This window comes from Apis cerana, linkage group LG12, assembly GCF_029169275.1.
Source record: "Apis cerana isolate GH-2021 linkage group LG12, AcerK_1.0, whole genome shotgun sequence".
Classification (NCBI taxonomy): Eukaryota; Metazoa; Arthropoda; class Insecta; order Hymenoptera; family Apidae; genus Apis; species Apis cerana.
The window spans coordinates 10,751,182-10,767,840 of NC_083863.1; the positions used below are offsets into that span (position 1 = coordinate 10,751,182).

Genomic DNA, 16,659 nt, shown 5'->3' on the forward strand with positions numbered 1-16,659 from the left:
TCGGATCGCGCGTAACACGATCCAAAAGGAATCCGCGCTGCTCCTCGGCTCGTGACGAATCGATAATGAGAGCCGCGTTTCAATTTTAATCGACGTCGCGCAGGGATTTGTCCCCGCGAACCTTCCTCTCTCTCTTCCTCTCGACTCGTCCATGTTTCGCGCGTTTCTCCTCCTCGAGAAAGAAATCAGTCGGGTAACTCGATCTGCACCAACACCTACGAAATCGAATTATACCGGCTGACACGCCATGAATTTTAATCGCCTCTTAATCTCCATCGGCCCCGGTCCCGAACCGTTACGTTTCTCCATCGCCGACCGTTCCTTTCGCTTTTCGCAATACATTGTTTCAGCCTCGCAACGCCTCGGGTACTTCGCTTCCCTGTCCAATTCCTCGTACACAGGGAATCGCGATTACACGGCAGAATCGTTCGAAAAATTTCTTCTTCTTCTTCTTCTTCTTTCCCTCTCGAAACGAGAGCCATCGTATCGCAACCACCAACGATTATTCAAATTTCGACTCGAGCGAGGAAGAATTGCGGCGAGTGGAGGAAGATGGACGAAGGAGCAAATAAACCGGGAGCAGGGCGATAATCGCGTTCAACGAAGCCCGAGCGCGCGGTAATTAAAAGCTGAACGCGGTTCCGATATCGCCGGCTACCGAACAACGAAATTCCCTCCGGGACCCATTAACATAGCTGCCCGCGCTCCCGTTAATCACCAATTTTATCGCCATTAACGTCCCTCCGCCGATTAATGCGCGCGCGTGCATCCTTATCGAATCAACGGTGATACGAATTTCGGTGATCGAGAATCGCGAGAAGGAGGGGAGGGATCCGTTCAAAAGTGAGACGACCGGTCGGACGGATCCCTGGTGGCAAGTAGCTGACACCAGGTTACAATCGGGAGAGCTAATTTATCCGAGGAACGCAGGAGGAGCCCGCTGAACAACGCTTTTAATGCGTTGCCACGATGCCCGAAATCGGACCACCCGCTGATCCCCAATTACCCGAAAATCGATCGTTTCGTCGACGAGCCCGTGATTTCGAACGATTCCCGCGCGCTGATGGATCGACGATGAGTTCTAGAATTACATTTCGAGGTGGCATACATCGCGAGGGGATCTTTAACCCCGCGTTTGACTTTCGCGAGTGAAGCAATCACCCCTCTCCGTCGCCAATAACCCGTAACGCTCTCCGATTCGACACGCGTTGCCTTATTCGGTGGTAGCGATCGGTTGCTGTAATTTCTGCTCGCGTCGGTATCGCGGATCTGAGGCGCAAAAGCGGCCGTCGTTGATCGCTGCGCGCGAAATCTCCGATCTCCGGCGTTGGAACGGTTTAGCTTCGGCCTTTCGCAACCCGCTAAGACAATTTAATCGCAACCGCGCTCTCGCAATTGCTGCCCATAGGTTCCTCCCCCCGATCGCCTTCAATTTCCGAACGATACTTGGATACACGTCCACCGTCCGACGATCGATAATCCTTGGACGTATCGTCGCCACAGCCGGATCCGACGCAACAGCCAACGGTCGGTAAACGAAATCTCGTTTCACGATCCAGACGAACGATCCAACGACGTCCCCCATTAGCGCTCCGTTCGTTGCAACAATGCTGTAGGAAACTCACCGACGTTCCACCACCACCGTCCACCTTTGCGATCGTATTGAGACGCGGCTCGAGATCATGGTTCAAGGTCGATATTCGAGTTCAACCTCGATGCTTCTCGCCGCGGAGAGGTAGAAAGAGGAGAAGGAAAAGGTGGGAGGGGAGGAGAGGGAGGGAGAGGGAGAGAGAGAGAGAGAGAGTTGGGGAAAGAGGAGAAGGACGTCGGATGGATGATCGATGGTGAGAATCGGACGGACCAGTCACCGTGGCTTCGTACAGGAGAAGACATCAGCTCGCGGAGGAGGTGCCGGGACTGTACATTCGGCGCCTCACTCTCGAGGACCCCAGGAGCGCGAGGGAAGCCTCGAGTTCAAGGTCGCAGTCTCCGCCACGCCGTATCTGTCATCCTACCACCACCGGTTACGCGCCCTCCTCCAGAAGATTCTCCAGGTATTTTCTCTTACGCGCCTGCAATTTCCTCCCCCGGCAGACAACCAACCACCTCGTCACTCGAGCACTCGAAAAAGTTTTCCTACGCTCTTCCTAAACAATCCACTGCTTTGTCCACGATTATCGACGATTTTCCAGGCAGACGAGATCTCCTCCCCCGTTCCTACGATCGCGAAACATACGATTTTGGAGGGGGCGGAGAGAGAAGGCGGGAGGAGAGGGGCAAGATTTCCTAGGCGATTAATTTCGACCTAGTGCGAGCTCCTCTGCCGTGCTCCTCTCCTCTCAAGGATATATCCCGAGGAACTGCGCGGGAACCCGTTAACGTGACGTAGGAACCCGTAATTAAACGCACTAAAATTTAACTGTCGGAACAGAAGGAAGGAAGGAAGGAAGGAAGGAAGGAAGGAAGGATCGACGGTGCCGCGCGACTTAATAAAGCCTCGAAGGCGATCGTACCCTCACCAACCGGCATTATAACGTTATTAAACCAGCTATCGCATCGAAAGCACGAACGTCTATCCGAACGTCATTATCTTTCGACGTTCCGTCTCTCTCCCCCCTCCCCCCTTCGTCTCGTTCTCCCTCTCGCCCATAACCCTAGAAGGACGCGTCCTCTCATTGTTCCAAACGCTCGCAACTCCGGGAATCGGTCTTTTTTTCGCTTCGTTTCGAGAGAACGAACACGAACCAGCGTGGTATTATATTTCGAGGGCTGACCCCGGACCAGCTCGAGATCCGGGCAAGGTTACCCCGAGTTTATTGCGAGTTTAGAACGTGCTCTCGTTTCCCGTGAATCCACAGGCGACCGCCTCTACCAAAGAATTCTTTCTTCTTCCTCGTCGCTGCTTAACGCTGCTCTCGTTATCGTGCCCCATTTATCGGCCGCTTTCGGACGCGCCAAACCACGCCTGCACGCCACCACCACCATCACCGCCATCACCGATATTTCGCTTTCCCCCTCCTTCTCCTCCCGTCTTTTCCTCCGTTATTCCATTAAACCGGGGATATTTTCCGAGATAATTTCAAACTCGTTAACTTCGCTCCTCTCCCCCCCGATTTTTAATCGATCCAACTTTTAATCCTCCCTCCTTCCGACCAAAGAAGGTACGAATCTCGCGCCCGATATCGCAAGGATATCCTCGTCGATTCGAATCAGACGTTCGTTAATCGTCAACCCGATCCCTGAAAATGAAATTCAATTTTCCAACCCGGAAACCCGTCTAATTCCCATTCCAAGATATATATATATATGTCGAACGAAACAGTTATAGGTCGTGGTTGGAGAGGATCCGGAAGGAGAGGCCGCCGTTCTTGACGATCGTCTCTCTGCAGCTGCCAGAATCGCCGATCCCGTTGATCGAATCGCAGGCGAGCGCGCGATCCAGGGGTGTGGGAAACATCGGGGACGACGATGGCGAGGAGAGGGTCGGCTCGTCGGCGATCGGTGGCGAGACGGGGACAGTGGAGGAGTTGGAACGAGGAGGCGGTGGAAGGAAGAGGAGGCGGTGGAGGAAGCGCGGCGGAGGGCGCGCAAGGGGAGAGGAGTTGTTGGAATGCACGAAAGGAGCAGCTCCAACCCTCGAAGAATGCAGCAAGAACGTTGTCGAAGGTCAATTCAAAGTCCGCCGTTCCGGCCAACGTTTATTCATCGGCATTCCTGCTATTCGCCAATGCGTAAAAAGGAATCCGTTTTCCGCGAGATCCCGCCGCTCGAAAATTTGCAACCGGAAATTCGACTCGTTGCGATGATTGGCCGAGAAAAAGAGAAAGAAAGAATTAGTCGAGGCGTTAAGCGTTCGAATAATCGCTAATCCGGTAAAACGAAGTCGAAACGAAGAGCGTGTTGTTAATTATTCCAGTTCAAATTCCTTCGTTCTCCTCGTTCTCCTCGTTTCATCGACCCTCTTCTTCTTCTTTTCCAGGTCCGAGAGGCGAGGTACGATCATCGAGGCTCGATCTCCGCGACGCGGCGAGATGCGTCCGTGGCGAGATGTCCGGAAACGTTGGGGTGGAGATCGGAGAAGGGACGGAGGAGGGTTCCAGCCCGGAAACGACTCGCAACACCATACGGATCGCGATGAGGCGCGCGGGGTGTAGGAGGATCGAGAGCGGCGAGATCGAAACGGAAGGAAACGGAAGATCGAGGCCGGAAAGGAGTGGGAGAAACGGCGTTGAGAGGAAGGAGGTGGCCGAGGAGGATGGCGAAGGTGCGAACGACGGCTTGGATTTCACGTTGAATTGCAGCAGCGTGCGACTGATGTATCGCGACGCGAGGCAGAGGAACGGTGAAAGGCGACAGAGAACGGAAACGCGGAATTAATCTGCGCGAGCTTTGTTCGGGAATCGCTCGAAATTCGTGTACTCGAACAATGGAGGGTCGTTAATTGTTCTTTCCGATTCCGAATGAAAAATGTTTCCGTTTCAAGGGGGGGGAGGGGGGTGTAATGAAAACGGGCGTTGGAAGAACTTGGATGGAAAGTTAATTGAGAAAAAAAGAAGAGAGAAAAAAAAGAAATTCGATTATTCGTCCAGTCTGTGTTTACGGAATGATTTGAAAACACGATATTTCAATAATTCCAAAGAGCGTAGAAATTTCAATTTGAAGTCTTGGCTTCTTGTTATATCGAGATACATTGTGCTCGAAATGAACCACGAACCAATCATGTTATATTAAATATTTTCGAATATATACCTCCCCCCCTCCTCCATGTAACCGCAAATTAAATAAATAAACACGCGGGAAAGAAAGGAAAGACGCAACGACGATTCGACGACGTTCGATGTACCAAAATTGTGAATTCGATCTTTTTGGTGGAAAAAAATGTGATCGTGACGGTCGAGCGGTATCGAAACGTGGAATTATGGCGGTAAGGAGCGCGGCGACCAAGCAGAAAGGAATCCGGGCCGTGAAGGATCGATCCCCGATCGCGGGAAGATCCGAATTAAAGGAATTCCTGCGCCACGATCGCGTCGATGCCATTAGCCTCCATTTCTTCCTCCGGTGAAAAAAGACGGGAAGATCGCGGCGGAGGAAAGCTTTCGGGTCCAGGGCCGGCCGAAACCATGAATCTCTCGCGCGGTAATAAATCGCGAATCGTTCCCTTCATTTCCACGAAACGCACACCAACGTGTACGCACACTCTCGCGACCGCGCCCAGTTAGCCTATTAATTAGCTCGCCTAATAAATCGCGACTGGCCCCCGGCAACGAGACAGAGAGAGCGCTTCACCCATCGTCCTCCTCTCCTCTCGTCCAAAGAAAGAAGAAGAGCCAAAACACGCGGGCGAAGAAGAAGAAGAAGAAGCGTACGAGTTTCGTCTCGCGGTGGACCGAGCACAAGAGATGAGAATCTCGAATCTAGGCTGGCCCCTTGGAAGGCCAAGCCAGTCCAAACCGGGTGAGAGAAGTTGGCCAGCTTCTCTCCTCTTCTCGTCCCTCCTCTTCTCTTCTCTCTTCCTTTCCCTCTAGTGTCTTCCCTTCCTCCTCCTCCTCCTTCCCTCCCCCTCCTTTCCTCTTCAACGCCTGGTCCCTGCTCCTCCTCGCATTTTTATTTTGTCTGTGCTGTGTGCGCTGCTCCTTCGTAGGGCGAAAATGGTTCATGGCCGTTCCTAACCGCCGATTTCGTCGCGGACATCCTCGCCGCAGAGGAATCGACCTCTCCTTGCTTCTCTCCTTGCTTCCACCGACAATCGTTTCGACCACGACAATTTTGCGCCGTGTATGTATCCTCCTCGAAATCCCTCCCCTCCTCTCCCTCGAGAAGATAGAATTTCGGAGCGGAGAGAATTCATTGTGCGTAGGATAGAATAGATCGGGGCGGGCGGGGGAGGACGGAGGGAGGATTGTAATAGGTAACGATTCGAAGACGAAAAACGATCGAGTTAAGTGGGTATTTTAGCGAGTACTTTGCTCCGTTCGGTAACCGCGACCGAGTGAAAACAAAAAAAAAAAAAAATGAAAAAAAGAAAAAAAGTAATGACTCGATGAGGTAACCGGACACGAGGATCAAGAAAAAGGAGGGACATCGTTCTATAAAGGGAAATAACGACGCGGGGGAACATTCGCTTATGACACGGTAATTACGCGAATACAATGATTAAGCGAATTTCTAGTTCTCGACCGTCTTTTTACTTCCGCGATTCGACCGGGGAAAGGACTTACAACAAGGGTATAAAAGTGTCCATTATTCTTCTTCTCTCCGCGATTCAATGGATGTGAAACCATCTACCTATTATCTATTAAGAAGATAGTGAATTTCTTTCTTTTTTTTTTTTTTTCCAAAGGAATTCAAACACCAAAAATTATTTTCGCCTGCCCAAATTTCCATCTTTCACAGCCGTAATAATAACGATAATTCAAAACAAAATCTTTCATTCCTCGAACGAGTTTCTTTCCTCCACTCTCGATTCTCCAATTCTTTCCTCGAGAAACGATTATTCCCTTTCTTCCTCCCGATCTACATTTCCTTTTCTTCATTTTTTTTCCTCTTTTTCTCCAGCCCGTTTCCACTCTCCTTACCTCATCCTTGAAATCGATTAGCGTGTTTACTCGATCGAGACGCGGCCGGATAACGCGAGAACATCGGCCACGTCCAATCGCGCGAGTCTGAAAAGACAAAGACGACTTTGTTGGTCGTTGATGAGATCGTGACGCCTCCTCCTTTCTTCGTCTTCTTTTTCTTCTTCTTCTTTTTCTTTTTCTTCCCCCTCCCCCCTCCCTACTCTTCTTCATCGTCCGTTCTACGATTAGAAGAGTGGAAGAGACGGAAGAGCGAATAAAAGGAGGAAGAACGGAGAGAGGAAATCGGCGTGTCGGATGCCGCGCGCGTTAAAGAGAAAGAGAATGGGGAAAAAAGATATTTCGCGTGTTATTGCGTTTCGTGGCCGTTTCGAGCAACCGCGCGGCAGATTTGTTCGATTCCTTGGAAATTATCGAACCAGTTCGTTCAATCGAATCACCATTATGGCGAATGGGTCGCTCGCGGGGCACGTGGTTGCTCGTAAAACTCGATAGCGCTTGTTTGTTTAACGATTGCCGGATTGGAGAGAGAGAGAGAGAGAGAAAGTGTATATTCTCTTTCGAATTTTAATTTTAATTTACAATTATTATCGTTTTAGAAAATAATTGTTAAAGTTTCGTTTAAAGAATTGCGTCGATAGGTATTATATCTCGGATGATTTTGTTCGCGACAGGCAATACAGGAAATATTTTAATCCGGGAACAAGAGTTTACGAGGACAAATTAAGTCTCTATCGATCACGCGGACAACGAAAGCAGTTGTATCGCGCGAGTTGCCAAAGAATCGAAGACCAACAAAGGACACTGTTAACCAAGATAACGGCCCAATTAAAAAAAGCCAAGTGATAAGTCTCGATTCAAACGCTGACACTTTTATCAGTACGGTTTCCTTCCATTATCTCGCTTTCTTGGATCCGATGAACCTCTCCTCCTCTCTCTTTCTCTCTCTCTCTCTCGTATCACGGGTCGTGAATATTTCCAAGAACTTCATAAGGATGAAAATAATGGTCCGTTTATCGTATTAAACTGTAATATCGGACCCATTTATTAAATTCTGAATGATCGGCCTTTCAACCACGTAAGAAACGTAAGGAATTACCATAGTTCTCGCTTCAACTAAAAAGGAAAGAAAAAAAAAAAAATAGATAAAAGTTGTCGAACCGAGGGATTAACATAAACTGGGTGCGCTGGGAGTCTCGCTACCCAGGAATAATCCAAGTCACGTTCCGCCCATTCCTTATCCCTAAATAAAACGAGAAATCGAGAGACTTTATCCGTCTCGTTATTAGAAAACTAACGACGTTTTCTCGATCGGTTTTAATTCGACCGCAACCGATCGCCGCGATTCCTCCACCACCGTATATAAAGTATCTCCCGTAGATTTCGTATCTCTTTCTCTCCGCTTCTCTCCCCTCCCTCCTCTCCCATCCGGATCTCTCCCCGTCTCGGTATCGAACTCTTTTTCCTTTACGGGCCATTAGAATCGCTCCAAGCTCCGATAAAACTGGACCGGGATTGCTCTCTCGCTCACGGGTTCCGCGGACGTTCGCGCTCCGGCGTTCATTACCTCGATACGAAATTAAAGATCAAAGTTTTCAGCGTGTCGCGTTTTAACCGGTTCCAACGTGGATCTATCTCGCCTCACCCGACCCAACGCTCCAACCACGCGACGACACAGTTCCAAATTAAGATATCGCCCATATCCCGCTCCTTTAAGTGCCTCAGTCCTCCCCCCTTCCCCCCCTCGCTCGATTACCCCCACGACAGACACCGGACAACAATTCCGGACCATTCGTTCAGAACTTTTCAAACTTTGTCCGACGCGAACAACCTTTTGCTCGGCAACCGCGTTCCACTCCCGTTTTCCCATCCAGTCAGGAATCACGATTTATCCCGGGACACGCGTACAGATACCACGTATCTGTCCTCGCGCATTTACTTTTTTTCATATAACGTCGCTGAGTCTTCCTCGTTTCCTCGTTTCCTTCAAAGCGAAGAGAAGAACTTAGACGCGATCGCGTGACAAAATCGGATCCTCGCGTGCCGATCCTTTTGGCGAAGGTTTAATTATCGGTTCGATAGAATCGGAAAAAAGAAAAAGAGTCCGCGTCTACCGTTAAAAAAAACGGAGCTCGAGTCCCGAGAACGAGAATAAAAGTACAAAGTATTTGGTGGGGAAGAGAAGAGGGAGGGTGAGGAGGAAACGAAGAAGAGGAGGAAGGGGAAAGATGGAACGACGTAGCGCGATACTTTAAAATGATCATCGCTTTAAAGGATCGGAGAATGGGCGGAGGGGGTGGAATAGAGGAGATAAAAGAAGTAGTAGAGGTATATCCTTGATGAGCGATCGTTATCACGATGAAAATGCAGTCTCGGGATCGATCCACTGCAGTCGATTCGTCCCTGGGCTTCTTTTATTAGACTGCCAATTTCGCGGCGCCTCCTCGCTTCCTCTCCCCCTCCACCCTTCCCTCTCTCCCTACCACCTTCTTCTCCTTCTCCTTCCCTCTTCCCTTCCCTTCCCCCTATATATCCGTTTCTCATCCGTCCATAGTCCATCGAGTTTTGTCTCGTTCGCCTTCCACTCTTCTTCTTCTTCTTCTTCTTCTTCTTCCACTCGCTTCATTTTTCTCTTAACTCCTCCCAAATCTCGTTAATTTTGCTATATATATATATATATACACGCGTCGCTGTTTGGAGAGGAATTCCGATTCACCGAGTTCGCAGCTGGTTTCCGCCAGTTTATCTCGCTCGTGATGTCACGCGACGGGAGGAGGAGGAGGAGGAGGCACGTGTTCCGAAGGAACATCGTCCAAAGAATCGTACGCATTATGCGTACGGGGGAGTCGTCGATTTCACAGGGGGATTCTTGTTCGATCGAGCTGAAATCGAATATAATTTCTCTCGAGAGGAGAAAGGGAAAGAGGAAACGTGGGCGAGTCCGGTATTTAACTATGCGTGATTCGCGAAGCTTCCGCGAAATGCAATCCGCTCTCGAAATGACTCCTTCTCGCGCCATCATTTATCTCGAGCAGATCCGACCGCTTGGAAGAATTTCTGCAACTCCAGACGCCGTTTTTATACACGTGTACGTATATATATTCTTTTAAGACGGTGAGGGGGAGGAGAGGGATTTCAATTTTCCTGTCACCGAGCCCCGTTCCATCAATCTCGGGAACCGTGGCATCCAAGTGGAAAACGAACTCGATGACTTCCCGGTAAAAAGGCGTTTCTACGAGTTCTACCCACTTCTTCTCTGCGAAACTATATTCGATACCTTCGAATAGAAAAACTGCATCGTTTAGAATCCTACTTGGAATTGTTAAACTTTAAATAATTCTACTCCTTTCCTTTTTCTTTCAGGGTAAAAATCAATCGATCCGTTTCGAGGTAAATATTTTTCCTACAAATTTTGCGTTCGTATATTTCCAACAATCGAACGAAACCTGTTGTATACCTTGTATATTTATAACACGTTTGATTAAATGGAATTTTTTTTTTCCTTAGGATTCATTAAAAATCTCTTCATCGGAAATATTATCTCCATAATTGTAATACTTTAACGATGTGTATATATATATATATGGAAGAAAATATTATCCCGGAACGCGGAATAAAAATGATTCCCCCCCTCCCCCCAGCTTTCGCCAATTCTCGTGGAGAAAAAACAGTCTCATCCGTCTTATTCGAGGAAATTGAGAGGATCGACATCCGAGGGAATATCCAAGGATCCTTCTGCTCGTTCGATACGAAAGAAGAGCGTCGAATATTCAATCCCACGAGCAATTTCCATTCCGTCCCGATGATTTCCCCGCCGAGATCGAGTTAATGAGAATATAATCTTAGTTGTGCGTGGTCTCGTTCGTTCCGTGCACCCAATACTCTTCCCATTTTGCATTCCGCGTCCTTCTTCCCTCTGCTCTGCATCCAGTCCTTCCTTCCGCCAATTACTCTCCGTCCCGACGTCGTCGCCCGAAATTATCCTCCTTCCCGCTTCGCCCACCTCCCACTCCTGCCAACCACCACGCTTTTCCACCCTTTTCTTTCGCCGATTCTCCCATTTTCTTTCTTCCTCTTTTTTTTTTTCCGAAGCAAACGCGAAGAAAAATCGCTACTTTCGTAGTTCCAGCGGGAAGAAAGCGCGTTCCGTGGACGACGATCGTTCGGAAATTGATTCGAGGCGAGGAGAGTTTGCTCGAAACGGATGGACGGTCGATCGACGGTCTTTTAATTAAGACGTACTTTAATCGACTTTGGAGAACGAACGCGGCGTGGCAGCCTCGTCTCGACGCCATCGACGAATTTTATTATTGTAGCCAATTGACATACAATTCGAAAGACGTTGCCGATTATTAAACGGTGCATCACGGTCGCACAATGGCCCACCGACGACCGCACAGGAAGGCTTCTATCACCGCTGATTTAGCTTCATTACGATTTTTATTAATAATTTCGCTAATTGCCCGCTTTGCCGAATATTAATTGGACGAGTCTGGGAACCGTGCCACGCGCGTTTCCGCCTTTTAAACTGCAACGTTAGATTTCATTAGAATCTTGTCGCTTCGTGCGTGTGTAATTCGTGATTCGATTTTTCCATTTCTCCATTACACCGTTTTAAAGAGCGTGATACACACGTATATATATATATAATAAAACAGCCTGTTGCATAAGCCCCGGACAACTTCTCGTCCGCTGTAAAGTAACAGTCATCGCTTCTAAGAAACTCCGTTACGAATATTGTATCTGTAAGATGTAGAGTTAGTTAAGTCAGCCGGCAGCTGTATAATTTAATCTTGATCGTGGCGTGTCCCAGAATTAAATTTGTTTAAACGTGTTCCAATGGAAGCGAATACTATAATTTTCGTGGGATGAAGTATTTGTGTAAACTTGTTTTTATCCCGCTTGGTTTAAAAAAAAAAAAAAGAAAGAAAGAAAGAAAAACAACAAGAGAATAATCAACGAATAATCGTCGCGTTGTAAAATATACATACGCACATGTATAAGAAACGCGATTAAATTAACAAATAAGAATTATAAGGATAAAAGTTGGAAGGGAATTTTTCGACAAATCCATCTATCGCTCGGTTATTCGGTTTAGGGGACACATTCACGATCGAGCAGCTGCAACGAAATCGATGGAATGCCGTTCTCCAAGTTGCACCAGAACTCGGCTGGTAACCCAGCCCGATCAACGTACCGATAAAGCACGTCGCGGCGCGGTGGCTAAAATAAACCTTTGTCATTTTTTTTATTCGCACTAAATTAATCACCGCGGGCCGGGAAATATTTCACCGCAAAATGCGAGATGTTTTATTATAAGATAACGACGACCGGTCGAAACTGCGGCCCCCTCGGCAATATTCCAAATTAATTGATTTGATAAACGAGTCGCGTCCATTGATATACTGTTATTCGTTAAAACGCTCGAGAACGAGAAAGCTCGAGGAAATTTACGCGAGGAAATATGAAGACAAATGTACCGAGACAAATGCACGCCGCCGCTATAATAATAACGATTCTTCGAAACTTTACGGGCCATCGTTTTTCTTCCTTCCTTTCTTCTTTTCTTTCTTTCTTTCTTTCTTTCTTTCTTTCTCTCTTTTCTATAATAATCCGAAGGAAAGGAAGATCGGTATAACGAAAATCTCAACGCTTCATTTTTCCGAAATTTCGAAATTAATCTCGAATTTTTTATACCTTCGTTTCCCCCTCGATCGAAGGAAAAATATCGTGTGATCTTCGATATCTTCGATTTCTTCGACAATACGAAATCCTACAGCGAAGCGATAAGCCCCAATTCTTTTTTCAAACTCCGAAAATCAACGAACCATTAAACGCGACACGACACGAGTCGAATAAAATACTCAAAAATACCCCTCCCCCTATCTCTTTCATTAATCAGAAAATCAGAGAAAAAGAAACTTACAGCCGTGTCGAAACCATTTTCCAAAACTATTTTCCCCTACGATACACACATAGGGAGAAGAATAGTCTCGGATCACGATCGAGCGAATCGAAAAGCTCGATTCGATCTTACCGGTCCGATTACGAATTCTCCCCACTCCTCGTCCCAAGTCGGCTCGCGAGAAGGAATGCGAATGACTCGGGGATCCCGAGGAAAGAAAAAGTGGTTTCGGGGTGGCGATGAACGGGTAATTCGATTTGCCAATTGCTCGTTTTCTCGACGCCGTCTTCTCTTCTCCCCTGTACCCTTACGACGGCCCACCACTCGCTCGTTGATGCCTCAACAAGTTGTATACATGTAATCTGACCCAGATCCCGGGGTCTAAGTGAGGTCTGACACGAGGGGAGAAAAGGAGGGGAAGGAGGAGAGGGATGATGGAGATGGAGGCGGAGGTGGAGTAAGAAAGAGAAGGTGGAGGAAGGAGGGTTCTTCGGAAGCGGACAAACAAAATATAACAGCGAGAGTTACAAGGAAGGATCCCGAGGAGATGAAGGGTCTCCGACTATCTCTCTTTCTCTCTCTCTCCCCCCCTCCCCGTTCCCGCTCCCCTCGCCGATCTCCCTCAAGATGGAGGAGAAGGAGGAAGAGGAGAAGTGTACCCTCTTGAAGCATGAATGGATTACGAAGAGCCGTGTTCATTCATTCGCTCCTTACCGGCCTAGAAACCCACAAAAAGTGTATCTCTCTCCTCGAGCAACGATGGCGTATACGCTGGCGCGGAGGAGACCCACCTTTTTGCCCTCTTTACTCACCCCACGCCCACGGGGGATAGTAATTGGGGTGTTGTTAAATCGTTACGTTTAGGAAACGATTGAGAGAGAGAGAGAGAGAGAGAGTTGTCCGTTGCTCTCGTTGAGGCTGTTTCGAGAAAAAGACCGATTCTCCTAGTTCGATCGTTCGTCGACGATTTCAAGTGGCAGGAAACGAAGAAAATTCTTCCAGTTTCTTCTTCCAGTTTCACTCGGATACGGCTGGATTACGTGGTTGCTCCTTCTGCGCTCTTCGTCGCCTCCTCTACCATTTTTTTGCCTCAGTTTTACGACGGAGCATGGAGTAACGAGCGTATAATAAGTTAATCGACGTTGGTGAGAATGAAACGGAAGAGGGAAGGTCGAAAGATACGGATTAAACGCGGAAAGAAATTACGATAGGAGGAGTTGGGTACAAGCGCGAGAAGAAAAATAACGATAAAGATTGGAGCGTAGGCCGAGATACTATTGAAACCCGTTGACCCAGGTCGGTTTCTACCGGAGGCCTCGAGTCGTGGGATTATATTCGTGGCGCTTCGTCAATCTTAACCCGTCCTTGATTCGTTCATCCATCCGTTTCTTTCGAAAGGAACGAGCCGGTGAATTACTCTCGAAACGGCTCGTGAAACATTTGCATATAATGATAAATTAGAATCGTTTACTCGTGAATAGACACATCCGAATAGTTAATTACGGTTATTATTTCGTCCTATCGTAAAATACACGTTGCCGTTAAACAACGTTTTATTTCTTTACTACTATTTATATTCTCGAGAAGTCGTCTCAAATTTGTATTTAATTGATTCAAGCCTGGAGAAAGAAACTGAAGATTATTAATGAGAAATAGGAATAGTCGAGACTTCCAATAAAGTCGTGATCGATCACGATCGAACAATTTCTTCGCAGCCTCCGTATACGTGTTTCGCGTGTTCTCATAGGGTAAACACGTTTCGACATATCGGGTCAACGGAATCGCGAAGAAGATCGAAAGGAATATACGTCGCGAGAAAAAAAAAATCATTCCGCCTTTGCGGAATTTCAAGAAGATTCGTCCTCTTTCGTTTTTCCAACACCGTTACCTCTGTTCTCGAAATTCTCGAAAATTTTACAAGTTAAAAAAAAAGAAAAGAAAAAAGTGCCGAATCTCCGAAAATGAAAATCAATCGAGAAAGCAACATCGATCGTCGAACGAGTACGACAGCTTAACGAGATATCGTTAAGCAAGGAGGGAAGCCGAAGCCACGAGTTTGACCGACCTTTCTCAAACTTGGAGATCCATTGAGGAAGGAGGGCAAAGGTCTTTTAATGGAGATGGGAAAGAAGCGAGAAAGACGGAAGGAAGAGATGGAAGTAAGAAGACAAGATTTTGCGGAGGGTCGTTTGCTTTTTGCCCGTCTGAGATGTCGTCGGCAAACGTGTGAAGAAGCCATCGTCTTCTCGCGACGTTTTGCGGCTAATTGAAAGCGACAGTGACCCATTTATAGTGCCCCACCTATATGCCACAGATTCTTTTTCTTCCCGCGATGCCGGACGTGACGATCGTAAAAGGAAAGAGGGGAGAGAGAAAAAAAAAAAAAAAAAGAAAACGTCCATCTAACGACCATTATTCCTCCTCTCGAAGATTTTTCTTTTCACGAGAGGAATCTTATCGCGAATTTTGACAGAAGCTACATAAAAAGAATCGAAATGGAACGGGGAAACGTTTTGCGAAACGAGGAGGAATGACGCAATGGAAAAGTAGGTCGGCCGTTGAATAATTGGAAACCCAAATTTTGAAACCTTGGTTCATAATTCCTATAAAAAAATTAATAATCGCTGTTGCAACCAATACACCATGTCGTAGCGTTTTCTAAACTGGTTAAGTCTAGAATTTTTTTACATCCTGATGCAATACCACGATTAATTGCAATTACTCGCAACGTTTTCTTTTTGTGCTCGGACAGATTAGAAGGATCGGGCAAACTGCGAATCGCAGTTTCGGATAAAACGCAACTGTGAATCTTACCACTCTCTCTTTCTCTCTCCTCCTCCTCCTCTCTCTTCGATCAGCAAAACCACAAGTGGAGTCGATTTCTCCGAAACCGCAATAAGAACCAGCACCACCATTGACGCTACCGTATCTAGCCACCACCGTAACGCTCCAACGCTCAAACCGGAGAGCATTCTTTATCACAAGTTTATTTCAATTTCGCCCAATTTCTAGAAACTAGCGAAACGTATCGGGGGTGGAAGAAGAAGAATAAGAAGAAGAAAAAGACGAAGAAGATGAAGAAGAAGAAGAAGAAGAAGAAGAAGACTCGTCGTGATCCACGGTGGAAGACGATGGGGATCCGCGTACACGTCTCGGGGTAATTACTATCGGGAAGGATAGGAAGAAGAAGATCGCGGAGCGGGCGTGCACCGTGGCAGGGATCCACCAGGCTGACTTATTATTTCTTAGTGATTTTCTGAATTGCGCTGGCCACGAACGCGAGCAATGTCTTCGTGACGTAAACGAGATAATGGAGCTCCGCTCGCATACCCACGATGTAGACATAATGACGACGCCGGGGTATGGGATTATAAGTTGGGGGAGGGGGAAGCAACTCTCAACCTCTCCCCTCTCGCTCTACCCACACATCACGAGCAACGTCGTTCGACAACATCGTGGAGAAACGTTTTTTCCTCTTTCTTTCCTTTTCTTTTTTTTTTTTTTTTTTGAAAGAAGGGGCGCGCTCCACACACAGGTTGAAACCGGTGGTCCCCGTTTCCCCCTTGGGGGCAATTTCGCGCGTTTGCCAGAGATACACGAATTCAGATACGCGGCAAAGGCAATTAGTCCGTCTAGCGAGATTACGACTGCGATCAAATTGAATCGGGACCTCGGCAATTACGGCAAATATAATAAGCGCGCGCTCCAACCAGCCCGTAATTACACAACCCGGCCCACTCTCTTCTTTTGTTATCTCTCAATTTTCAGTTACGCGCAGTAACTTCGATTCGCAGCCGGCCAAACATCCCCCGATCCGAAATCATTCGGTAACTGTCGCGAATCCCTCCGCCTTTTTATTTAGTTACGACGATCCATCTTAAACGTGTTCCTCCGCCCAACCCTTCGTTCGAGAACGAACGAATCAAATATTTGGAATAACAGAAATTCCATTCCTCGTTTTAACCCCTCGTCTCGGGGGATTTTTCTTTCTTTCTTCCTCTCCTTCCCGTAGCGGGAACAACTTCCTCTCCTCCCCGTTCCTAGCGGGCTAGGAAGCGGTAAACAAAGTTCTCTCCCTCGAACCTAGACGTATCTCTCGAGGATCGCACGATCCGCCTTGTCCCCCCCCCACCCACCCACGATTCCATCGATAAGACAGTTGTCGTCGAACGAAGCGCA

At 47.6% G+C, this 16,659-nt stretch overlaps 1 protein-coding gene across 1 annotated transcript; it reads left to right on the forward strand.

The window, feature by feature from the left end:
* Nucleotides 1-1,682: 1,682 nt before the first annotated feature.
* Nucleotides 1,683-14,875, forward strand: LOC108003708 (uncharacterized). The gene is made up of 4 exons (XM_028669658.2): nt 1,683-1,692; nt 1,850-2,054; nt 3,323-3,666; nt 3,980-14,875. Exons 1-4 carry the CDS (start codon nt 1,683-1,685, stop codon nt 4,375-4,377), a joined length of 957 nt encoding a protein of 318 aa, XP_028525459.2. The 3' UTR covers nt 4,378-14,875.
* The last annotated feature ends 1,784 nt before the right edge of the window (nt 14,876-16,659 follow it).